We start from the raw sequence: 25,704 nt of genomic DNA, 5'->3' as shown, positions 1-25,704 counted from the left end.
TCAGTTACTAGAGGAACTTAGGATACCCTTACCCAGGCGGAGGAACCTGGCTCTGATCTACAGTGACTCATGATTGAATGCATTCTCTGATCCAGGCACAGTACTGACCGGACACTAAAGAAACCATAACCACGTGGTGAATCAGGAATTGCTACCCCATTCCCATTTTATAGGTGAGGGATGCTGAGACTTTGAGAGGTTAGGTGACAGTCACAGTCAGCAGGAAGTAAAAGTAAGATGATCTCCCAATTCTTCTGACCACAAAACAATGTTTTCTTTTCTATGCTGCTTTTCCAAATGCCACTGGGGTTAACTGTTCAGGGATTGATGGCATGAAAATGTAATCTGGGGGAAATCTATCTGACAGTGACATTTAGATGGGTTATAGGTAGAAACCAGGAATGCACTGTAATCCCTTGTCTCCATGGGTCCGTGGACCAGCAGCGTCGACATCACCTGGGAGCTTGTTAGAAATGCAGAGTCTCAGGCTCCATCATGGACCTATTGAATCAGAATTTGCCCTTGAACAGGACTCCAGGTGATTCGTATACACATCATAATCTGAGTAGTAATTTAGGCATAGCTTGATGAGATCCTGGAGTGTGATAACTGCATTGGTGATGGGAAAGGGAAACCAGCTCAGAAGAATTACGCTTGATGAAGGAACAAACCCTGGAGGGTGTAAGGTTGTGGGGAGGCGAGGGACAGAGTGCAGTGGAAAATTCCATAGAGGTCGTAAACTCAAGAGGCTGAGAAAGGAGGAGTCTTACTGAAAGAAATAGCCTGGAATGGGCTTTTGGATTGAGAATAAAGATACAAATTTTAGGGTCTAACATGCAGAATTTGAGGGTACAATAAGAAAAGCAAGTGAAAATGTCTGGCACGTGGTTGGCAGTAGAAGGATGATCAGGGTTAGGAAGCAGATTAGGGATCAAGGACAGGGGTGATGGGGAGACTATGAAGACTGCAGGTTCCAGGAGAGATGAGAGCACAAGGACTTTGACCAATATTGAAGGCAAACCCAGAAAATCTCCTCCCGATGGCTGGCAATACCTGTAATCCATAGTTAATATCCTTGGTGTCAAAGGAGTAGTTGACCAGGGAGGCCTCTCCCCTCAGTAAGATCTCATAGGTGGGGCCTCCTTCCACTTCGCACAGAGCCTTAGCCTGTGCAATGATGTCACAGTGTCCATAGAAGGTGAATGATATCTGGTGGCTACTGTGTGGCTGCAGCACTCCATAGAGGGGCAAAATATCAAACACCTGCAGAGAAAGCCAGTCCACAGGAAGGTCTGCAAAGGGTAGGCTAAAGTTCAGCCAACTTACAGACTGACTCCTCACTTTTCCTTGCTTGATTCTATGAAAGGCGACTAACTCAGCACTCTGAAATTACATGATGATAAGGCAGTAATGGTGCTTGGGAAATGTTCAATTTCTAACTTGGGGGCAGGTGCTCAGTAAGAAGAGTTAATATCAGATGACTTTAGGGCCCATGAGGTGTTAACTTACTTCTTCTACACCAATGGAAAACATTTCATCCCGATCAAAGCTCCACGGGGATTCCTGAAACTCCCTGTGGCTCTGGTTCACGTCTATTCTTTCTGTTTCAGCAGAGTTCATTTTCAATCCCTAGGGATTCGAGGTGTGAGGAAAAACTTGTAAGCATTCATAATTTGTCATCAATGTGCTCCTCCCCTTCACTGACAGAAAAATGAAGTAGGTTGCATATATTTTACAAATAGCACCTTTCCCTTCCCGCCCACCCCCTGCCTCCCACCCGCCCGCTGCCCCCTGCCCCCCATCCCGAGATAACTGGGCAAGTGTCCAAGATGTATGTACAAGGATATTTACTTCAGTGTTATTTGCAATAGCAAAACTCTGGAAGTAAACTAAATGCCTATCACTAGGCAGGTAGGGGGGTCTCTTTAAGTGAAGTGTGTGTGGTACCTGTATCTGCGGAGGATGATGCAGTGTGCATTTGTGGACCAAGGATGATGTGCATTACTGATATCATCAGTTAAAAAGCAGGTCCATTTATGTAATATTTAGTTCAGCTCAGTCACTCAGTCGTGTCCGACTCTTTGAGACCCCATGGACTGCAGCATGCCAGGCTTCCCTGTCTATCACCAATTCCTGGAGCTTACTCAAGCTCATTCCATCGAGCTGGTGATGCCATTCAACCATTTCATCTCATATGTGTGATATTACATATGCCTATGTATCACACCTGCAACTGTGAGTGTGTATAAATTAACTCAGATTTTCACATGCAAATAGAGATATCTGGGAAGGTAAATGCTAAAATTTTTCTATGAATGGTGGGGTTTTGAAAATTTTTGCTTTCATTTTTCTATATTCTTAAATTTTCTATGACATCTTAAAAATACATAGAAAGGTTAAAAGATCAAAATGCAAATCAATCATTAGGTTATTCTGTAGATTTATATATATGTGTGTGTGTGTGCATAGTGTGAGTATATACAAATACATTTATATTCTGATTTTTCAGTTAACATTATAGCATGACTGACACCTTCCCATATGACTAAATATTCTTTACAAGTGTAATTTAAAATACTTTGAAAAACAGAACATGTAGTATTTTTACCTAATGTTATCAGAGATTGCTCCAAATCAGTAAAAAGAAAAAAAAAGCTCTCATTTTCTAAAAAAAAAGACTTCAGTATATTCAAACAGTCTCTCATTGGGAGAATTAAGTTGTTTCCAATTTTTCTTCCATTTTCCAATAAAGCTGCTATGTACAAGGATAGTTATGTGTCATTATGTAAGCCTAAAAGTATATGTGTAGAATAGTACTGTAGTAGAGGAACTGTGTATTTTAAATTTTGATGTGCTCAGTCGCTAAGTGATGTCCGACTCTTTGCAACCCCATGGTGTATCCCGCCAGGCTTCTCCATCCATGGGATTTTCCAGGGGAGAATACTGGAGTGGATGGCCATTTCCTTGTCCATTAAATTTTGATACATCTGCAACACTGCCTGTCATAAAGCCTCCACTAATTCACACCCCTACCTACAAAGTGTGAAAATACTTTCTTCCCCCCACTCTGCCACTATGGAGACAAATCCTATTTTAAAAGATTGCAGATCATCATGGACACAAAGCAATTTATTTTCTCAATTTTTTTGTGCTATTTCTAAAGTGTTTGAATATACGTCTATGTACATATAATACACATATTGTACTGTATATTGTAATAATCATTCCTGATTATTTCCTTAGGCCATCGTTCTAGAAGGAGAATTTAAGAGTATAAATTTATAAACTCTCTGGCTCTTTTTTTCTTTTTTTACCATGTAAGACAGTTCTCCTTTTGTAGCCTCTATCTGGGGGCTGGGAAGAATGCATGATGGCCAAGGTCAAGGGTAAGTGGCTTTTCTGTTACAGAGAAAATCTATGTGCTGAGGTGTCTGGGTTGTCACTGAGGTGATGGTTCTGTGGGTGTTTGGTTGAGAAGTGACCCGGGAAAAGATTCATAGCCCACTTGTCCCAGAGAAAGGAAACCGTACGTCTGAGATGGCCAGGGCGGGCACTTGTGCTTTTTTGTTTTCTCTTTCTTCAGATCCAACATCTTCATCCACAACAATAGTCCTAGGGAGTTTAATGAAATGTGGAGAATCACTCATTCAGCCACCATCACAACGCAGTCTTCAGCTGCATGATGGCCCTGTCTTCCTCTCTCATCTGCTGCACCCCAAATAAGTGAGGTTCTCCCTCAAGAGACACTTTTCTCAAGCTGGTCAGCGCTCTGTTACTCCCTGTCCCCAAACATGCAGGCTACGGCATCAAACTGGCCAATTTCCCAGAGGCCCTAACCCTTCTTTCCTGGCCTATGAAGCCCTTATCTGACTTACAGAAGTTCTCAAAAGCTCAGGCAACCCTTCAGACAATTTGGATGTGCCCCTGAGTGCTCAGTGTTAAGCTTCATCATTTATTGGAACATTTTTATTGTGAGACTACCAGGTTTGGCCAATTGTCACATCCTTCTCTGCCTTCTAAATAAACTTGACCTGACCCTGGCTGCAGACCTTGGGCAGATGGAGAAGGCAACGTGACAGGGAGGGCTCAGTCCCTCGGGAATCAGGAGGCTACACTCTCTGACAGCAGAGATGATTTTTAACTCCGGATCCCAGATGCCCAGCAAAGGGACTAACACAGAGGAGGCACTCATTCAACTGCTGGAAGAATAAATGAAGGATATGAAGAATGAGTTTGAGAATAGAATTCAGTGTAGAGAAAAGAACGCTATTTAAAGAAACACATTGCGGCTTTGAGTTTGCACTTACTTAACAAAATCACTTGGGTCGATCTCGAGGGACTCTACTGCTGGGACCGCAGCCGAGCTGACAGATGCCAAGGTTACTGGGGTGGACTCCCCCTGGGACAGCGCAAACCTACAAAAACATAGGGTGGACAGGGGAACACAGTCACATCAGCTGTTGCAGGTCAATGCCTGGTGGGCTCTTTCTTGGAGGCCAAACTCTAACTCCTAGACCAGGTAGGTTGAGACGGGACTGCCCCACCCCTCTCTTGGACTGACCTTCCTCATTTCATAACTGAGGTTTCACTTTCTCCAAAAGTTTGCTGATCAGCCCCTTCCAGTATGGGTCAAGTGTCTTTTCCTTGAGAACCTGTGGCCCCCGGGCTTCCCCTGACACACTGTTCTCCCCCTTCCTGCTAGACTGTGAGCTCCCTGGGGACTTGTATCTAATACGCCCTCTAACACAGTGCGTGGCCTGCAGGGGCATGCAGGCACAGCCAGGAATTAATGAGTCACTCGGGCTCCTGCTCCCAGCTTAGCAGAAAGCAGGGTAAGGTTGCGACGCACACACTCTCAGGTCCTGTTAGTGAGGGCTTAGCCCTTGCGGGACCCTGCCTCCCATCATGCTTGCTCTGGGTGGCTTGACTGCCTCACCCTGGTCCTGGCCTGGCCAGTTTGCTTTGTCACCACTCAAGTTCTCAGAGCCCCCAAGGGCCGAGGGGGAAAGCGGGTGGCTGCACCAGCTGGTACTAAAGGCCTTATGTCCAGGTCTTATGTTCAGTTTTCACAGAATGGACCTCATAAAGGCCAAAGTGGTGGGGTCACCCCCATTCTTACTGTTTTCCCAGGGTGTAGGGGCTTTTTTAAGGATACCTCCCCTCTCCCATCTCAGGCCCCTGATATTAATTTCAACCCAATTTCACTTAGATATTCATTCTGACCCCATGTGCTGTCTACTTTTTCTCAAGAGGTTCAGGAGAAATGTTATCTGTTTTATGAAGCTCCTACTACTTCCCATCTTCCTCTGAAGTTTCACAGCATTTCACGTGCACATTTTTTAGGATACTGTCCACTTCCCCTGAGTGCCATTTCCTAAACTTCAAATGTCCCACTGCCCTCCGAATTCATGATTTCTGCCTTGTTGAGTATCACCTAATAAATCCATTTTATTGAGGTATAGCTAACATTCACAATGCACTCACTTTAAACATACAGTTTCATGAATTTTTGCATATATATATATACACACACACCTTCCCAGTATAATCATTACCATATTAAAGCACACAGCACTTAAAATGTTCTTCATCTTAAGAAGTTCCCTTGTGCCTTCTGCCCAGTCAACCCCCAACCCTGGCTCCAGATGAACACTCATCAGCTTTCTACCACTGTAGATTAAGCTGTGCCTACAGTTTCATGTAAGTGAAATCCTAAATATGTACTCTTTTGTGTCTGACATCTTCTGCTCAGCATAGTGGTTTTGAGAATCATCTATACTGTAGCAAGGGGCAGTAGTCTCTTCTTTTTCATCACTGAGCAGTATTCCACAGTATGTGTGATGACCAGAGTGTTTATCCATCATCTTGTTGATAAGATTCCTTGGCTTTTTCCAGCTTTTAATACTATAAATAAAGTTGCTAAGAACAAATGAGTACATGTCTTTCTGTGGACATTATGTTTTCTTTCCTCTCAGGTAAATTCCAAGAAAGGGAACTGCTGAGTTGTATGGTATATGTATGTTTAAAATTATAGGAAAGTGCCCATTTTCCAAGGTGATTTTATATCAATTTACATTACCACCCACAGTGATGAGAGTTCTGGTTAACCCACATCTTCACGCATACTTGGTATTCAGTATTTTAAATTGTAACTATTCAAATGAGTATGAAGTGAAGGCACATTGTGGTATTAATCAGTAGGCTTATTTTCAAGGAAAACCTTGTATCATTACAGCAAATTAAAAACTAGTTTTATCTACCACATTGAGAAAAATCAGCATGATGGGAAAAACTAATGTCATTACTTTCTTGCCTGCTGAAGACTTGAGCTGACTCCCGCTTGCTCTTTTCAAGAAGAGAGACCAGTTCGGTTTCCTCTTGGGGAAACTGGGCCAGCACCACCCGAGCATTGTGAGCTCTTGGAGGGCAGGGTTCAAGGTCTTTCCTCTTCACCACTCACAAAGCCCAGGGTCTTAGACACAGGGCATGAGCTCAATACAGGTCTGATTGGATGGATGGATGGTTGAACAAGAACAGGTAGGCAGCATGCAGGGTAATCTGGCTCTTCTGCACCTCCACCTCCACCCCCATCCCCATCCAGGATGGCCTCCTAAGAGCGTGGAAAAGCTCTTTTCATCTGCCACAGGTTTCCATTTGGCTCCTTTCAGGTCAGGTGTCTCTGGCTGACATTATCTTGGGCTGAAATCATACCATTCTAGGCAAAGGACAGAGGGACTGGGTGCTGGGAGGCTCATTAGACTCCGGAACCTCATCCTTGGATAAATTCTGATTCTTCCGGTCTCAGTAGGGCCCAGGAGTTAGATGTTTAATGTCTTCCCAATTTGATTCTAATGTAGAGCCAAATTTAGGACCCATTGTGGGTAGGAAAGGCCAGAGGACAGTGACGGGCTGGAGCTGATAATTAATGTGGGACTGTCACTCAGCCTAACCAGCTCGGGACAGTGAAGACCAGCAGAGGGTGATTTGGAGCATTTATTAAATCACCCCAGGGCAGCAGACTCTCTGGGGAGACTCTGCAGGTCCCTGCCCCACATAACAGCATTCTCATCCAAAATTTGCACCCCCCTGGGATGTGGTTTGGATGGGGGAAAAAAGCATATGGGACTATCTGAAAAGTAAAAATACAAAGTTGTAGAGTGTCTGCAGACCTGAGGAAAAACAACACCTCAGCTGACAATGCTACCTGGAAATCAGGGAAGCAAGAGGTCTTTTGGAAACAAAGGAGACTAGTAAAGCTGCCCCACTGCTAACAGGCAGCAGACAGAGAAAGCTTCATCATAATGAAGGCTTTAACTTATCATTAAAGTGGAAAACCTGCTTCAAAGAATTGAAATAGAATGTTGGGAGAGTTTTTTGGATCAAATTTCATTTTGCTCTCAGGAACAGATGATTACGTTCCTCTTATGCTGACCCAAACAGGATTAGATTCAGCTATTTTTAAAAGAGAATGCGTGGCAAACAAGGAAAATCAATACTGCTCCAGTTGCAGAGCTGCCCATGTCAGGATTGCCGAAGGAGCCAGCAAAGAAACCCTCCCCTCAGCTGTGACAGGGCTGTGTGAATGTCAGACACACTGTCCCTCAGCCACGCTGGTCTGGGCTCAGCGATTTCCCTTTTCATATATTATTTTCAGTTCATGTGCAAGTTACGATCGATGTACTCTTTTGTGTTACAAATTAAAAGAAGTCCACCTCTCTTCTTTCCTGGTCTCCCTTCACCGGATGCAGTGTTCCATCCAAACAAAACCCCAAACGACAGGCTGGTGTTTCAGGTAATGCCGTGTATTGTGGTTTAGACCACATTTGGAGATGGAATGGTGTATGTTGCACAGCCACTGAAGTCTCTGCGGTGTAGACAAGGTCTTGAAAAAGAGGGGTACCCTTGTAGTAGACAGTGACTTTTAATTTGCTGATTCATCGAAACTTGGATTCTGGGAGCATCCATATAAGAGGGTGAAAATGGCCACTGGCTGGATAAAAACGTCCTGCAGGTATGTTTTGTTTGGCTTGTGTTTAATATTTTTTGAAATTACTGACACAGCAGAGGCTGGTGGTGCGCAGGCTAGGTGCGCTAGGATGACGCACCCACCCCTGGGGGCTGTGGCTGCTGGTTACACCTTCCTCTGCAGCACTGCCCTGGCTCAGTGGGAGCTGCCTCACCTGCCCTGAGCTGCCGAGGAGGTGATGCTTTTCATCCCCTCCAGTCTCAACTATGCAGTTGTGTCCCACCTCAGCACGGGTGGCCAGTGGGAACCTGCCTTCTGGGCCACAATGGAGGGCTAAGGCAAGCTGTCTTCCCTGTGTGCACGTCTGCAGTCCGCCTCTCCCACTCGTGTGGCAGAGTGAGTGCCGATGGGGAAGGTGCTGAGCAAGTCCCATCTGTTTCGTCTGTCATTTGCTTCCCAATGTGGAAAGATCAGCAAGTGTAAGACCACAAAGCCGGGCAACAAATATGGAAACGTGGCTGAGGCTTTGTGTTTGTGCTCAGAGAGGCTCCGAAATTTGCCTACTTTTAATGTGATTTAAAGTGATGATTATAATCTGCTCCCTTTAGAAGCAGGAATGGGGGGGTGCCTATCTAATCTAGGGCAGTTTGTGAGGTGCAGTGTTGGAGGAAGGGCAGGAAGGAGGGAAAGAGAGATGGGGAGGGAGGTGGGAAGGGGGTTCATGTTTGGGAACGCATGTAAGAATTAAAGATATTAAAATTTAAAAAAATAAATAAATAAACAAAACAAAACAAAAAAAAAAAGAAATTGAGAGAAGCGTAGGTCAGATAGCTGAGAGGAAGAATGGGAATGTAAAAAACTAGCTGATAAGATCTAACAAGTAAAGATGTATGGTTTGCTTAATGTAGCACAGATTATAAATTAAAGCAATGGAAATAGGAGGTATAATTGTAGGAGAAAACACCTCGACAATGAAATCAATCTTGTCGAACAGCACGCATTCACAACCTTGAGTTGCTGGAACTCCAACTGGACCTCCAAACCGTGCTAGGAGCACTGATGGGACACCAGTGACTGCTGTGGGTCATTTTTCATTCTGTTTTCAAAATAAGGGGGAGGGTGGGGAGCAGAAGGCTTGACCCTGAAGGGCCTTGTAAGTCTCACTAAGGAGCTGACTTTATCCTCAGGAAAATGGGGAGTCTTCTAAAACGTTTTAAATGGGGAAGTGAAAAGATCAGTAAGTTCATCTGGGCTGTAGAAAGGGGCAGGGATTTGAAGGGAACAGCCCTAGCACGACCAAAACTGTGAACCATGCCGTAAACCGTGATGGAAAATATAACCCAATGGGATGTTCTCTGTATTTATATGATTTTTTTTTTTTTTTTTTACAAAATAAGAATCAGGAAGCCCACACAGAAAACAGTATTAGACATTTAGACAAAAGACAATGGCGGCCTTGGTCAAGGAGGTGGAGATGGAGATGGAGATGGAGCGGGACGCAGATTAGGAGGTGGGATGGCAGGACCATGGCCCTGGGGTGAGGAGCTCATCCTGCAGACCGCAGCCCAAGGTCCAGCCCCACTGCTGCCGCCTCCCCAGCCTGTCCATGAGCAAGGCTGAGTGGCTGGCTAGATAGAGGGGGCGGAAATAGGAGAACAGTGGAGGAGGCTGGAGGGGCCGGACTATAATCACCTATGTTCCCCTCACAATTGGCAACTTTCCCTGCCCAGTACCGAGAGGAAGAGGCAAGTGAAGAGGCAAGTCAAGCAGCAGGAGGACGAGCACCTCTCCCGCCGCTGCGGCTGCCGTCCCCACTCCCCTGTCATGCGTGCCTCCACTGTGGCAGCCCTGACTCCCAGCTCATTGCTGCTCTAGTCTCCATCACTGTCATCACCATCATCTGCTTCCATCTGGCACCTGCACACTTTCTCACGCGGAAAGCAGCCTGCCTGAGCCCTTTGTTATGTCCCAGAATGCTTCCAACTGGCCTACCTGTTCTAAGGTGGAAGCTGGGAAGACACAACGGAACAGCTGAGACCTCAGGTTACTCATACTGTGCTTTTAAAGGTTCTCGAGAGGAGCTGCTGCTTCCAGAACAGTGGATCTCCCTGCAGCTATCCACCAAATCACCCGTGGTTCTTTAAGAACAACTTGCCTGCCCAAAACTGTAAGAAATAAATGTCTGTTGTTTCAAGCCAGCCAGTCTGTGGTAGTTGTTTTAGCAGGCCAAATGGACTAAGACAGGCCCTAAAAAGGAACTGTAGCCAACAATTAGCATCTCTTACTCTCTCTCAACTATTATATTAAGCACTTTCTAAGGACTGCCCATGTTTTATTTGCTCAGTTGTGTCTGACTGTTTGGAACCCCATGAACTTAAGCCCACCAGACTCCTCTGTCCATGGAATTCTCCAGTCAAGAATACTGGAGTGGGTAGCCATTCCCTTCTCCAGGGGATCTTCCTGACCCGGGTGGCTCAGGTGATAAAGAATCTTCCTGAAATGCAGGAGATTTGGGTTTGATCCCTGGGTTGGGAAGATCCCCTGGAGAAGGGAATGGCTATCCACTCCAGAATTCTTGCCTAGAGAAGTCCATGGACAGAGAAGCTTGGTGGGCTACAGTCTATGGGATGGCAATGAGTCAGACATGACTGAATGACTAATACTTTCACTTTCCTTTCAAGGATTGCCTAGTTAAATTCTCACAACAGGTTGATGAGGTAGGTATGATGATGGTCTTTAGTCTTCAGATGACAAACCTCCGAGAGTAAGTCAGTGGCTGAGCTAAGTCAGCCTGGTTCCAAAGCTGATGCTCTTCACACTTCACTGGACAACAGGAGAAGGCTCCTCCTTGGTTACTTCATGCCAGGCCATGCCCAAGGCAGTGACTCATAAAGTAGGCTTTTTTTTTTTCATTGTAAAAGTAATTGGAATCTACCACATAAGGAACATACAGTGCATTGTCTGAAAGCTTTCTCTGGAAAAGGAGGGACCCATTCTGACTGTATCTAAATATGGAAAGCAAGATACAGTTGACCCTGCCCCTGAAGTGACTTCCTACAGTTTTGCTGGAAGGTAAGAGTAGAGGGGTGTGCCCAGAGTCTACCTTGAAGCTCTCCAGAGGGACTTCTGTGATAAATGACCACTTCTATAAAAGCTCCAGAAGGTGTCTCCACTGCTACATGCTGCCGAACAGGTGGGCTGTGAAATCTCCCTTACAATCAGCTTCAGAAATGTCTCCAAAACAGGACAGCTTTTAAAGTCAATTTCTTCTTTTAAAAAATTTTAAGTTTTTTATTTTGTATTAGGGTATAGCCAATTAACAACATTGTGATAGTTTTAGGTGAACAACAAAATGACTTGACCATACATATACATGTATCCCTTCTCCCCTAAACTCTCCTTCTGTCCAGGTTGCCATATAACATTGAACACAGTTCCTTGTGATCTGATTTATCCACGTTTGTATTAATTAAGATTTCCCAACTCCCCCAAAGCTAGCTATATCTACTAAGGGCCAGACATTCAAAAATTGTCAATTTCTTTAATGTCTGGCTCTTAGTAGATATAGCTAGCTTTGGGGGAGTTGGGAAATCTTAATTAATACAAACGTGGATAAATCAGATCACTGTATGAAGCAAGCAGATGTCATCCTAACCCAGGTTCAGATGTGCACCTGTAACTTTCCATTGATTCCTTTAGAAGCCAGGTTAGTTCACACTGAATATCTAAAAGCCTGACGCCCTCCACTGAATTTGAGACACTGAGAAGATGCCTTAAAAAGAATGAATCTAAAATAAGGCAACTAGAATTCTTCTATAATAACATAAAAACAGTACTAGAAGTTTCATAACACTTGAAATGAAAAGGCAGCCCAATTCATTTCCCTATGGGGTAACGTATCTCAGGAAATTGGACTAAATTAAACTGCAAACAGAAGCAGACTGGATGATTCCTCACATGGTGATCACTTTTAAGTTAAATACGAAGAGTGAAAAGTCGCCCTTTTCTTAGACTGGAGTCACTTGCAGGTTGACTACAAAGGCAGGAAATTATTTCTGGAAGCTCAGACTTGAAACATGGTGTGAAACCCTCCCATTAGTCCCAGAGGCAAATTTGATCCCCTGTTTTTAGCTGGCCCATCATAGCAGGAGAGGAGACTCTAGATAAATGGGCTATGGGAGGCCTGGGGGGCTTCCAGGGGCATCAGCACGGAGGATAAGCAGGACGGCTGGGGGCTGGCCTCACACTGTTCTCTTTCATCAGGGGCTTCAGATTTACCAATGGTGTTGTATTTATGATGAGGGTAGTAAGATGTAAGTGTTGAATTCACTATTATTCTGAAGCTATGTGCATGTATTATACACGCTTTTGCCTACAGGATGTAATTTCACAATAAAACAAGAGTGAATGCCAAGGAACATTGTGGAGTGAGAAAGGGCTTCAACTGGGTTGGAAATCATTACTGACCGAGAGAGGCAGTTTCAGTTAAGCGACGGGCCAAGAGCCAGCTTAAATCGAACCAGGGAGTGAAAGGTGTGACTAGAGTACTGTTTTCCTCTGGCTCCTCATACAGAGATGGTGGTTGACACAAGAGGATTAAGAGGAGGGCTTTTCAAGCTGTGGAGCCCTTGTGCTGAGGGCAGAAAGCTAGAGGCCAAAAATCTCTCTCTCTGGTAAGACAGAGATTACTGATGGAGAGAAGCACAGATGGAAAGTCTGGCCTTGAAAAGCAACAGATGTCGGGAGGAGGAAATGAGATGATGAAAGCGGTAGCCTGAAGAAAAGCAATATGTGGTGTGGGCTAGAGGGAAGCAAGCTGTCTAGCAGTGTGGTGGGAACCTGGAAGGAGGGATGCCTGAGTGAGAGGCTGGCTGGGAGCTAAAAGGAAGGACCGATCCAGGAAACACTTTTGAGGAAAAACTGATGGCACGTACTGACCAACTGGGCTGAGGACAGAAGCAGAACCAAAGAAAGATGGTACAAAACCAGATAGGCATAGCCTTGGGAATGTTCAGGATCAATGCTCAGTGAGTGACGTGTTGCTTTCCGAAGTAATTGTGTTGGTTTACACGCCTATGATCAACACATGTGCTTCTAACCTCCACACCCTCAACAACATTCAGTATGGTCATACTGCATTTAATATGGTGGGTGTGCAATGGTGCCCAGCTGTTGTTTTCATTTCCATTTTCAAGATTGCTAATAAGATGGAACATCTTTTGATATGCTTACTGGCCATTCAGATCTCTTCTGTGAAATAACTGTTCATTTCCTCCCTTTTAAAATTGAATTACATGTTTTTTCCTTCAAAGGCATGCTTTATGTATTATGTACTCTAATAATTTGAAGGTAATGTGTATGCCGAAACCTTTTTCAGTTTGTAACTTGTCTTTCATTCTCTTCTATGGTGTAAAAAGGAATAAAAGTTCTCAAATTTAAGGCAGAAACCATGAAAAGTTTCTTTAAGGTTCTGTGCTTTTTGTTACCTTGTTTAAGAAATTCCCCTTTATTCAGAGATCATCAAGGCATCATCCCACATTTTTTTCATATTTAAAGTTCAGACTTTTATGTCTTTAACCCATATGGAATTAGATTTTGAATAGTGTGAGTTTAGGGATGCATTTAGGCTTTTTTTCCTCCATAGATAGTGGATTGTCCCTAGATTATTCACTGAATATACCATTCCTTCTCCTTTGTTTTATGATTTCAACTTATGCCGGGAGCCAGCATGGGAGAGCCTACCCAGGACAAGGTCATGCGGAAAAGCCTGATGGGCAAGGCGAGTCAGGTCTCAAGGGGTCCTCTGTCTGAGCATCTACCCTGAAACCAAAATCTGTTTACTGTCTGCTATACTATAATCTTCTGACATTACCACCTTTCTCTGGAAAAAGTTAACTTAGAGCTCCAACAGTCTCCTGCATATAAAAAGAATGTCTTGGTTTAAACCCCTTTGATGGGTTTCTAACTTATCTGACCGGTCTGCCCGGACTTTTACAACTTTTGGATTGTTTACAGCCCCCAACCATGAGAGGCACGAAGCTTAAAACATCTTAAAGATATAGAGCCTTTTAGAGCTAAGAATTAGTTTGGTGAAGGGTTCCATTGTTGAGTTAATGTTTGCCGCCAGGCCTCCATATCCTTTATCTTTTAGGCACCTGGGAGGATATTAACGTAATCGGGATGCAGAAATAGGAATATAGTAGTTTTGATGTTAGCAACACTAGACTTTTGAGTTAATTAATTTTCTCTTTGTTATAAATCACTGTACTCCTTTTTGTTTGTTATAAATTGTTGTGTCCTTGCTATGTCAGAATGTAACTTTATTTAGTGCTTTCTGAGAGTGGCACCAGACTTTGGGAAGGACAACACTATTACCCTTATCAGAAAAGGGCTGTAAAATGCTAATTGGCCTTCTGGCCAGAAGATGATGTAAGTTACCTAAGACTTGTGTATACAACTAGGTATGCAGAGAGAAAGCCTGGTCTCGATAAGAGTCAGGGCTGTTGACACTGCATAATTTTATATTATCCATTGATCTCTATGTACAAGAAAAGGTATAAAAAGCCTTTATGAACAATAAAGGATGGACCAGTTTCTCAGACCAGCTTCTCGAACTGGTTTCTTGGAAATCTGGCTCCCCCCATGTCTAATCTCTTTCTCTCTTTCTCCCTCTCCCTCCCTCTCCTTTTCAGGCTGAATTCCCATCTGGAGCGGGGAGGCTCACCATGTATACTTACTTGCCCTGGCTTCTAAGACCCACGAGAGAGGGAGCCTAAGACGGGCACCCTCCACTATTCAAACAGGTGCTGGTGGCCTAACATAGATGGTGCAAACATCTTGTCTTGAGGTTTAATTAGTTTTCCACGTAAACCAGGTTATTCAGCCTCTTTTCTCCACTAATTTTCCTACTACACTATTCTTTCCTAATCTCTCTTTTATATTTCTAAATAAGTAAGTTTTTCCTCGCTATGCCGTCCCCCCTTCGAATTACCCTGGATCCATTGGGGCTGGACCCCGGCAAACTTAGTTATGTTTCCATACATTTATGGGTTTGTTTCTGGACTCTATTCTGTTCTTTAGTCCATTTGCCTATCTGTGCACCAATACCACACTATTAAAATCACTATATTTTCATACTAATGTGTTATCCAGTAGAGAAAGACCTCCCACTTTGGAGGGACTTGACTAATCTTGTCCCTTTGCTCTTGCATATATATTAATATTTTAGAATCAACCTGTTGGGATTTTGATTATAAGTGCATTGAAACTATAATTTTGGGGAGAAATACAATATCTTTAACAAACTGAGTCTTTTAAAGCAAAGATCATAGTATGTCTCACCTTGTATTTATGTCTTTGAAAATGAGTTTTAATAAAGTTATTTTATATAGAGAGATATTTGCAATTTTTGTTAAGTTTATTCCTACATTTAAAAATTTGTATTCTCTTTTTTATTTGCTGCTGGTACACAGAAATGCATTTGGCTTTTATAACTCATACCCATCCATCATCCTCACTAAATTCTTTTTCTAACTCTAATAATCTGCTATGGATTATTTTGAGTTTTTTATATAAGTAATCATAACATGGCAGTTTCATTTCTTTCTTTCTAAATCTAGCCCCTCTTGTTTATTTTTGTATCTTCTTGCACAGGCCAGGCTCTTTAGTAAATTACTGAATAGAAATGCAGCTTTGTCTTGTTTGTGATATTAAAGGAAACAATTTTAACATATTATTGTTTTTCAAGCTCTCCTTGATTGAGTTGAGGAATTCTCCCATGAACAGTTGTTTAGCTTTATTAAATGGTTTCTCTTTAATCTATTGAAAGGACCATATTTCTTTAAAATAGTAAAGTGATGAATGTTTAGATTTTTCATATCTTGACTCAACCTTGCATTCCTGGAATAAGCCCAACTTGGTCATGATAGTCCATCTTTTTATCCTGCTGGATTCAATTTGCTAACATTTTGGTGGATTTTTGCATTCACATTTTTAAATTAATGAGTGATAATGACATGAAATATTTATGTCTCTGATCTGGCTTAATTGGTTTTGGCTACTTCAGTTTCAAAAAATGACAAGTAATATTTTCTCTTTTATTTCTCAAGAGTTATGTAAGTTTGTGAGTTGTGTAGACAAAGGAAGCCATCAACAAAATGAAAAGATGTACTAAATGGAAGAAAAAATACTTGCAAATGATATCACCAATAAGGGGTTAATACCCAAAATATATAAACAGCTCATACAACTCAACATCAGAAAAACAAATAATTTGATTTAAAAATGGGCAGACTGCCTGAATAGACATTTTTCCAGAGGACATGCAGATGTCCAATAGGCACATGAAGAGATGTTCAACATCATTAATTATCAGACAAAAGCAAATTTTTGAAACTATAATGAGCTATCACTGCACACCTATCAGAAGAGTTATAAAAAGGAACATAAATAACAAATGCTGGAAAGGATGTGAAGAAAAGGGAATCCTCAAATACTGCTGATGGAAACATAAGTTGATGCAGTCACTGTAAAAAACAGTATGGAGGTTTCTCAAGAAACTAAAAATAGAATTATAATATGACTTGCCAATTCCATTCCTAGGTATATATTGGAAAAAAAACCCAAAACATGAATTTGAAAAGATACATGTACCTCAGTGTTCATAGCATCATTATTTACAATTGCCAAGATACAGAAGCAACCTCAGTGTCAATCAACAAATGAAGGGATAAAGACGTGGTGTGTATATGTGTGTGTGTGTGTGTGTGTGTGTGTATGTGTGTATATATATGTGTGTGTGTGTGTGTGTGTGTGTGTGTGTGTGTGTGTATAATGGAATACTTCTCAGCCATAAAAGAAGGAAATGTTGCCATTTCCAACAACATGGATGGATAACAACATTATTCTAACTGAAGTAAGTCACACAGAGAAAGACAAATACTATATGATATCATATTTGAGGAATCTACAAAATACAACAAACGTGAATATAACAAAAAAGAAACAGAGTCACAGATATAGAGAACAAAATAGTGGTTATGAGTGGGGAGAGGGAAGATGGGATCAATATTGGGGCAGGGAAGTGAAATGTATAAAATAAACTACAAGGACATACTGTATAACATAGAAAACATAGCTAATATTTTATAATAACTATTAGTGGAGTATAACCTTTAAAACTGTGAATCACTATATTATATGTAATTTATACAATATTATACATCAACTGTACTTCAATAAAAAATTAGTAATATAGAAAATAATTTGTGTAAGTTTGGAATTATTTGTTCCTTGAATGCTTAGAAAAACCTGCTTTTGTCTATCAAGACTAGTGTTTTATTATAGAAAAGCTTGAAACTATTCAATTTCCTCAATGATTTAAAGACCATTTGGATTTCTTTTTTTTAATATAAATTTATTTAATTGGAGGTTAATTACTTTACAATATTATATTGGTTTTGCCATACATCAACATGAATCCACCACAGGTATACACGTGTTCCCCATCCTGAACCCCCCTCCCACCTCCCTCCCCATACCATCCCTCTGAGTCGTCCCAGTGCACCAGCCCCAAGCATCCAGTATCATGCATCGAACCTGGACTGGCGATTCGTTTCATATATGATATTATACATGTTTCAATGCCATTCTCCCAAATCATCCCACCCTCTCCCTCTCCCACAGAGTCCAAAAGATTGTTCTAAACATCTGTGTCTCTTTTGCTGTCTTGCATACAGGATTATCGTTACCATCTTTCTAAATTCCATATATATGCGTTAGTATACTGTATCAGTGTTTTTCTTTCTGGCTTACTTCACTCTGTATAATAGGCTCCAGTTTTATCCACCTCATTAGAACTGATTCAAATGTATTCTTTTTAATGGCTGAGTAATACTCCATTGTGTATATGTACCACAGCTTTCTTATCCATTCATCTGCTGACGGACATCTAGGTTGCTTCCACATCCTGGCTATTATAAACAGTGCTGCACTGAACATTGGGGTACACGTGTCTCTTTCAATTCTGGTTTCCTTGGTGTGTATGCCCAGCAGTGGGATTGCTGGGTCATAAGGCAGTTCTATTTCCAGTTTTTTAAGGAATCTCCACACTGTTCTCCATAGTGGCTGTACTAGTTTGCATTCCCACCAACAGTGTAAGAGGGTTCCCTTTTCTCTACACCCTCTCCAGCATTTATTGCTTGTAGACTTTTGGATTGCAGCCATTCTGACTGGCGTGAAATGGTGGATTTCTTTTTTTTAAGTTAGTTTTCAGAAGTTATATTTTTCTAGGAATTTATCCATTTTATCCAAATTTTCAAAATTTTCCATAAAGTTACTCATGAAAATTTCAGCCGTTTAATATCTGCACAATTGTAGTTATGTCACTTGTGTATTCCCAGCAATAGTTGTGTCTTTCTTTTTTTTTTTGGTTAGTCTTGTTTGAATCTATCAATTTTATTGATAGTCTCTTCAAATAGCCAACTCCTGGCTTTGTTGATTCTTTGTATTTTATTTAATTTTCTCTTTCATCAGTTTCTGGTCATACATTTAGTGTTTCCTTCTGTCTATTCTCTCTGACTTTATTTATTATCTGTTTACCCAACTTCTAAAGGTGTAAATGTTCAACTTAATTTTCAGCCTCCCTTCTTTTGTAACATAAGCATCTAAAGTAGAGTTTGTCAATGGAAGCACTATCAATATTTTGAATAGATAATTCTTTGTTGCTGGGGGCTGTCCTGCATATTCAAAAATGCTGAGCAGCATGCCTGGCCTGTCCCCACAGAATGGGTGAAAATATTTGCAAACAAAGTGACTGACTGACAAGGGATTAATTGCCAAAATATACAAACAGCTCCTGCAGTTCTACATCAAAAAAACAAACAACCTAATCAAAAATGGGGAGGAGATCTAAATAGACATTTCTCCAAAGAAGATATACAGATGGCCAAAAAGCATCTGAAAAAATTTTCAACATCACTAATTATCACTAGAAATGCAAATCAAAAGTACGAGGTATAACCTTACACGAGTCAAAATGTCCATCATCAAAAAAGTCTATAAACAGTAAGTGCTGAAGAGGGTGTGGAGAAAAAGCGACCCTCCTACACTGTTTGTGGGAATGTAACCTGGTACAACCGCTATAGAGAACAGTCTGGAGAACCACCGTATGATTCAACAGTCTCACTCCCAGGCATATATATCTGAATAAAACCATACTTCGAAAAGATACATGCACCCCAATGCTCACTGCAGCACTATTCACAGTAGCTGAGACATGGAAGTTACCTACATGTCCATCAACAGAGGAACAGACAAAGACGATGTGCTATATACATGTAATGGAATATTTACTCAGTCATAAAAGAACAAAGTAATGCCATTTGTGGCAAAATGGATGCACCTAGAGATGATCACACTAAAGACAGCAAAAGATAAATACCATATGATATCACTCATATGTGGAATCTAAGTTTTTAAAATGATACTAACAAACTTATTTATAAAACAAATAAGACTTACAGATACTGAAAACCAAAGGGGAAGCATGGGGAGGTCGGGGGACAAATCAGAAGTTCGGGATTAACATACATATACTACTATATAATGGAGAAGGAAATGGCAACCCACTCCAGTCTTCTTGCCTGGAAAATCCCATGGACAGAGGAGCCTGGCAGGCTATAGTCCATGGCGTCACAAGAGTTGGACATAACTTAGCGACTAAACCACCAACCAGAACTACTATATAAAAGATAGATAACCAACAAGGACCTACTGTATAGCCATAAGAAACTCGACTCAAATTCTGTGAGAGGATGAAAAAGAATGAATATATGTACACACATAACTGAATCATCTGAAACTAACACAACATTGTAAACCAACTATAATCCAATAAAAAAATCTTTAACTACACTTTAGCTTTTATTACCACTATTTTTTTTCCAATCTCATTCAATCTGTTGTTCTTGTTTATTTACTAAATTGTGTCTGACTCTTTGTGACCCCATGGACTATAGCCCACTAGGCACCTCTGACCATGGGGTTTTCCCGGCAAGAATACTAGAGTGGATTGTGATTTCCTTCTCCAGAGGCTCTTCCCAACCTGGGGATCAAACCCACATCTTCTGCATTGCAGGTGGATTCTTTACCGCTGAGCCGCCAGGGAAGCCCGTCATTCAATCTAAGTATTTAGTAAATTTCATTGTGATTTTTTTCATCCCAAATTATTCAGAAGTGTCTAAGCCTATGTACTTGTAAATATCTATTTGTTATCGATTTATAACATATTGATTTAAGCCCTCAGTTCAGTTCAGTTGCTCAGTCGTGTCCGACTCTTTGCGACCCCATGAATCGCAGCATGCCAGGCCTCCCTGTCCATCACCAACTCCCGGAGTTCACTCAGATTCATGTCCATTGAGTCAGTGATGCCATCCAGCCATCTCATCCTCTGTCATCCCCTTCTCCTCCTGCCCCCAATCCCTCTCAGCATCAGGGTCTTTTCCAATGAGTCAACTCTTTGCATGAGGTGGCCAAAATACTGGAGTTTCAGCTAGCATCATTCCTTCCAAATAAATCCCAGGGCTGATCTCCTTTAGAATGGACTGGTTGGATCTCCTTGCAGCCCAAGGGACTCAAGAGTCTTCTCCAACACCACAGTTCAAAAGCATCAATTCTTCAGTGCTCAGCCTTCTTCAATATGGTAATTTTTTACAAATGTTCGATAAGGCTGGACGAGTTTTTTCTTAGTGGGATGTTCAACATATATCAATTATATTGAGCCTGTTAATTGTGTTCAAGTTGTCTGTAGCAGAGTTGTCTAACAAAACTTTCTGCATTGATGAAATGTTCTATATCTTTGGTATTAAATACAATAACCACTAACCCACATGTGGTTATCAGCACTTAAAATGTGAGTGTGACTAAGGAGCTGCATTTTTAATTAAAATTTTTTAAATTTAAGTAGCTACATGAGCCTTGGTGGCTACTCCATGGGGCAATGCAAACTATATAGTCTTGCTGATTTTCTGTCTGCTTGAGAGGGTGTTATTAAAGACAGTGGATTTGTCTACTTCTACTTGTGGTCCTCTGAGTATCTGATTTAAGTACTTTGAAGTTATGTTTTGAGACATGTGGAGTTTAGATTTATTATATCTTTCTGGTGAACTGAACTTTTAAAAAATGACCTAGCAACTTTCTTGATCTCTAGCAATGCTTTTTTTTTTGTTTTAAAGTCTATTTTTACAGTTGCCAGGGCAGGAGTGGGGGGAAGCAGGGAGGAGGGGAGGGATACACTGGGATATTGGGATTGGCATATACACACTGCTGCTGCTGCTGCTAAGTCACTTCAGTCGTGTCCGACTCTGCGTGACCCCATAGACGGCAGCCCAGAGGTCCCCTGTCCCTGGGATTCTCCAGGCAAGAACACTGGAGTGGGTTGCCATTAGAAAAGAGATAACTAATAAGGACCTATTTTATAGCACAGGGAACTCTACTCAATACTCTGTAATGACCTATATGGGAAAAGAATCTGAAGTTTTCAAGAGTGGATATATGTATGTGTATAACTGATTCACTTTGCTGTGCAACAGAAACAACATTGTAAACCAACTATTCACCAATGAAAATTAAAAAAATGATAATACAAAATTAAGAATATTTTAACTGACGTGTCATAGGTTTGTCAGAACTCCCCCTCAAGATATGCTTGTTTTATCTTTTCCCATCCTTTTACATTACCATGTCCTTATTTTTCAGATATCTCTTTTTAAAATAATTGCGAATAAAATCCAGAAGCATGGCCATTTTCTTAGCTAGTTTAATTTACATTGATTTCAATTACTGATACATTTGGATTTATCATTTTATTTTGTAATTTAAAAAAATTTTCTCTGTATCTTCTCCATGTCACCTCTTCTCCTAATTTTTAAATTTATCTTTGGATTGACTGTAATTGTCCCCTTTACTTTTTCCCTCTTCTGGAACAATTCAAAGACCTAAAATCGCTGATTTCTCCTCTTTCATAGTGAACACTATTTCAGTCCTATATTGATATGATATTTATCCCCCAGATTTTATATTACTATTATCATTTTATGTAGTTAATGGAGCTAAAGTTTACCCATAATGTACCATTTTCTTAGTTCAGAAATCTTTCTTGAATCTTAGACATTATATCAGATAATTTTCCTAAGTATACCCGTGAAAGTGTCTTTAATGAGTCTGTCCCTCCTTTAATGGGCCTGCTGATAATGACCTCTTGCAGTTACAGTTATTCTAAGGACTGCTGTTTCTGGTTCACAGTAGCCCATGTCACTCTCTTACTTTAAACCCTTCCATAGCTTTTCACTACATTTTGAAAAAAAGTCAAATTTCTTAGCATGACCTGACTGGCCCTACAGAACCTTCCAGTCGTATTGTTAACATTTCCCTGGCTCATGAGCTTGTGATATCATGACCTTTTTACTCTTTGAATGTTTACTCATACATTTGCTGATTTAAATTTTTTTTAATTAAAAACTGTTATGAGCTAAATTCAAGGTCCCCCTTGAAATACTATGTTGAAGTTCTAACCCCCAGTACTCTGCCCCACTGCTCAGGGGATATTCTTAGGTCAACTGCCCCTCAACCCTCAGCCATACATGACTCACGACAGGTCACAGGACATCCTGCAACTGGTGAGGGAGGTCACGGAGGTTCTGGTTAGGAGTCTCACCCCCTATCCCTTCAGGCCTCTGCTCTCTTTCTTAACCTCATCTAGACTAATCCTTCAGGTGTGCTGTCTACTTCCTGCCAGCATCAGCTTATGGTGGTTTGTTACAGCAGCAGAAGGAAGCTAATACAGGTGAAGGGTTAGTCCCTGTTGGCCCTGGATTCATTCTTTGGGCTGTAAAATAATCATTCTGGCTCAAGTACAAGCAGGGGGAGAATTAGGGCAAAAAGGAGGGATGGGAGGGGCTTAAGAGCTTGACTTGGCACTTTGCCTGAAGCCATCTGTGGCCACTTCTGTTCCCTTTTCTGACCTTCTTGCTCCCTCAACAGAGCTGCTTGCCCTCCAGCCCTCAGGCTCCATAATTTCTTTTACAAACTTCCCTGGAAGGTGGCAAAGAAGAAACCATGACTGCAGAAGTTTAAAGGATTCTGAGAGGTTTAGGGCCTCGGGGGAAGAGACAGGGTTACTTATGAAAGGGATAAATGCTCAGGCCAGCAAGCGATAACCTGTGGCCCTCAGGCTCTGTAGCTTCTGACTGATTGCAGGAGAAGGTATCTCCAAGCCAACTCTGGGACGCTGCTTCTCAAATAGGTCCTGTGTTTACACTGGGGTGCCAATCCACTGATTTCCTCAATAAAGGAATAACACCTGACACTTCCTGATCATGTATTATGTGATGGGCAAAGATCTAGGCTCTGAATAGGGGTGGAGTCAAGCCTCACCACGTCCATATGTGGGAGCTGCCATTACAATCGCCCTCGTTTCAGATGAGGAAGCCGAGGCTCAGGGACTGTCAGCCATCCACCAAGTCAGGTGGGGCAGGTGGCTGAGTGGGAGGCTGCACAGAGGCCAGGCTCTCAGCATAGTGAGCAGCCCTGGAAGGCTGGGGTGCAAGGATACCCAGTGCCTGAGTAAATAAAATTGTTTATTCAATTAAAATTGAATTGTTTATTCAATTCAAATAAAATTGTTTCTGTTCTGAAAGAAAAATAAAGCCTCGTTTTATTTTCCCCCTAAACATTTTTGTTTTCTTGATTGGGCCCTTGGGCAAAGCGAGGGCCTGTCCTTGACCGTGAGTTTGGGCTTACCTGACTGTGGAGAGGAGTGGTGGGGAGGACAGGGAGGCATGCTGGGCCTGGTCATCCTGCCCACACTCGGCCTGTGGCCTGTGAAGGCTCGGCTTCAGCCTTGGTGAATGTGGCCTGGTACAGGGAAGTGAGTTTCTACCCTTTAGAAGGAAAAGGGGTCTGAGTCCATTATCTCGGTGTCTAAAGATCATGTGGTTCTGACGCTTAGGGTCCTGGGGAGGGTTTCGCTTAGCAGCCCTTGGTGGGAAGGAACAGAGACGAAGGAACCTTTTGAGACCTGAAAACAGCCACCAATTGCGGATTTTTCTTTCGAGTGTCATCTCGGAGACACATGCACTTCATAAGCATTTAGTGCTCACAACAACTCTTTTCAGTTTCTGCATCACCCCCTTTCACAGGTAAGTAAACCAGGGCACAGGGTCACACATTTAGGAGGACAGACCTAGGAGGACATACCCAGCCAGGTCCAATTCCACAGCCCAGGACCTCAGCTACCATTGACTCCGTGTCTTTAAAAAGTTCCACTTCCAAGGCAAGACAGAGTGAGGGGTGATGAAGAAACAGACAGAAGCCTCCAGGCAATGAGCATCTCTCTATCATGCTTCCAGCCATTCCACTCTCCTCTTACAATCACAATATTGGATAAATGACGCTCACCACAGAAAAAATCAGTGTGAGAACAATACATGTTCTTTTGCTGTCAGGCTGGGCTCCCTTAGGCTCTTGTATTTGATTTATTTATAATCTGATTTGGAAATGAAAAGGCAAAGCTGTCCTTGGGGACCATGTGGCCCACATGCTCGAAGTTCTAACATCGCGTCAGCCTGCAGCTCTTAGTCTGGGCATGGATGCCAGCTGAGCCAGCATCTGCTTGGCTCTCTCTGGTCTCTTCAGAGCAAAGCCTGGTTTGAGTGTGGGTGTTCCTTTGCTCTCCTTCTACACAGATGCCATAAAACATCATGTTCTTATCCAGCTGAGCAGTCAGGCCAAAGAAAGGGTACATTCCTATAGCACTGGTCAGGCCAGCAGCCGTGCCCAGCCCTGATGTCACCCCAGCTTCCTCACTACACGTGAGCAACTGGACTGTCATCTACCAGAGTCAGCCTAGAACCCTGTCATGCACAGGGACTCACCTAGATGAGTGGGTTTCAGACAATGGCAGGCTTACAGAGTACTTACCAAACACACTTGCCCACTTCACATCTTTGTTTTTATGTGTGATATGAGATGGAAAAAATTTTGGAACAAAAATTATGCTCAAACAAGAGAAATAGTTTGAATGTCTGAGTCAGAATTGCCTACAAAATCTCACACATATACATAAACTCCCAAATGCACAGACACATGCCTGCACACATGTACACACACACACACACACACACACACACACACTCCCTTGGGTGTGATATATGTGTGCTGTGATAGGCAGGAATATTTACAGTGTCAAGGTCTCCTCATATCCTGTCTAATAAAAAAGAAAATCCTCTTTTAGCGCTTTTGTTTCTTTTATTAGTTGTGAGGGTTAGAGGAATTCTGATTGGAAATGAAAGGTTTGTGTTGGTATATCTGATAAAAGTGACCTTTAGTCAATGAGTGGTTCATGTTTTCCTGACGGGCTGTCCAGACAGAGTCTGTCTGGACAGCAAGTGGCATTTTTTTCTATGCAAGGTAACATTTATGCCTTGAACCTCCATTTGGCAGGTGCCAGGAAGCTGACAGAAAAGAATGTTAAACCAGTCATGAAATGACTCTCCTCTCACTACAAACACCAGGGGCAGAGAGAGAAGTTGATTAATTACAAAATATTCTTTGAGGACTCACTCTGTGCTATGGGCTGTGCTGGGCCCAGGGATAAAGAGGCCACAGGTCAGATGTGCTTCCTAGTCTCACAGGGATTAACAGCCTGCAGGGGAGTTGAACCTTAGCCAGAGTTCAAATGT

The 25,704-nt window shown here is 42.1% G+C and overlaps 1 protein-coding gene across 1 annotated transcript in view; it reads right to left on the bottom strand.

The window, feature by feature from the left end:
• The window catches only part of HYDIN (HYDIN axonemal central pair apparatus protein), a 347,988-nt gene that overhangs the window by 107,093 nt on the left and 215,191 nt on the right, over positions 1-25,704 (bottom strand). Inside the window, exons 24-27 of the mRNA XM_060398473.1 lie at positions 4,308-4,415; positions 3,531-3,612; positions 1,510-1,629; positions 1,054-1,263 (exon numbers count right to left, since the gene is read on the bottom strand). Coding sequence (XP_060254456.1) covers positions 1,054-1,263; positions 1,510-1,629; positions 3,531-3,612; positions 4,308-4,415 — 520 coding nt within the window. The remainder of the gene's footprint in view (positions 1-1,053; positions 1,264-1,509; positions 1,630-3,530; positions 3,613-4,307; positions 4,416-25,704) is intronic.

Source organism: Ovis aries, chromosome 14, assembly GCF_016772045.2.
Source record: "Ovis aries strain OAR_USU_Benz2616 breed Rambouillet chromosome 14, ARS-UI_Ramb_v3.0, whole genome shotgun sequence".
NCBI classification, from domain to species: Eukaryota; Metazoa; Chordata; class Mammalia; order Artiodactyla; family Bovidae; genus Ovis; species Ovis aries.
The sequence above is the reverse complement of the archived record's forward strand: the minus strand, read 5'-3'. Positions and strand labels throughout refer to the sequence as shown.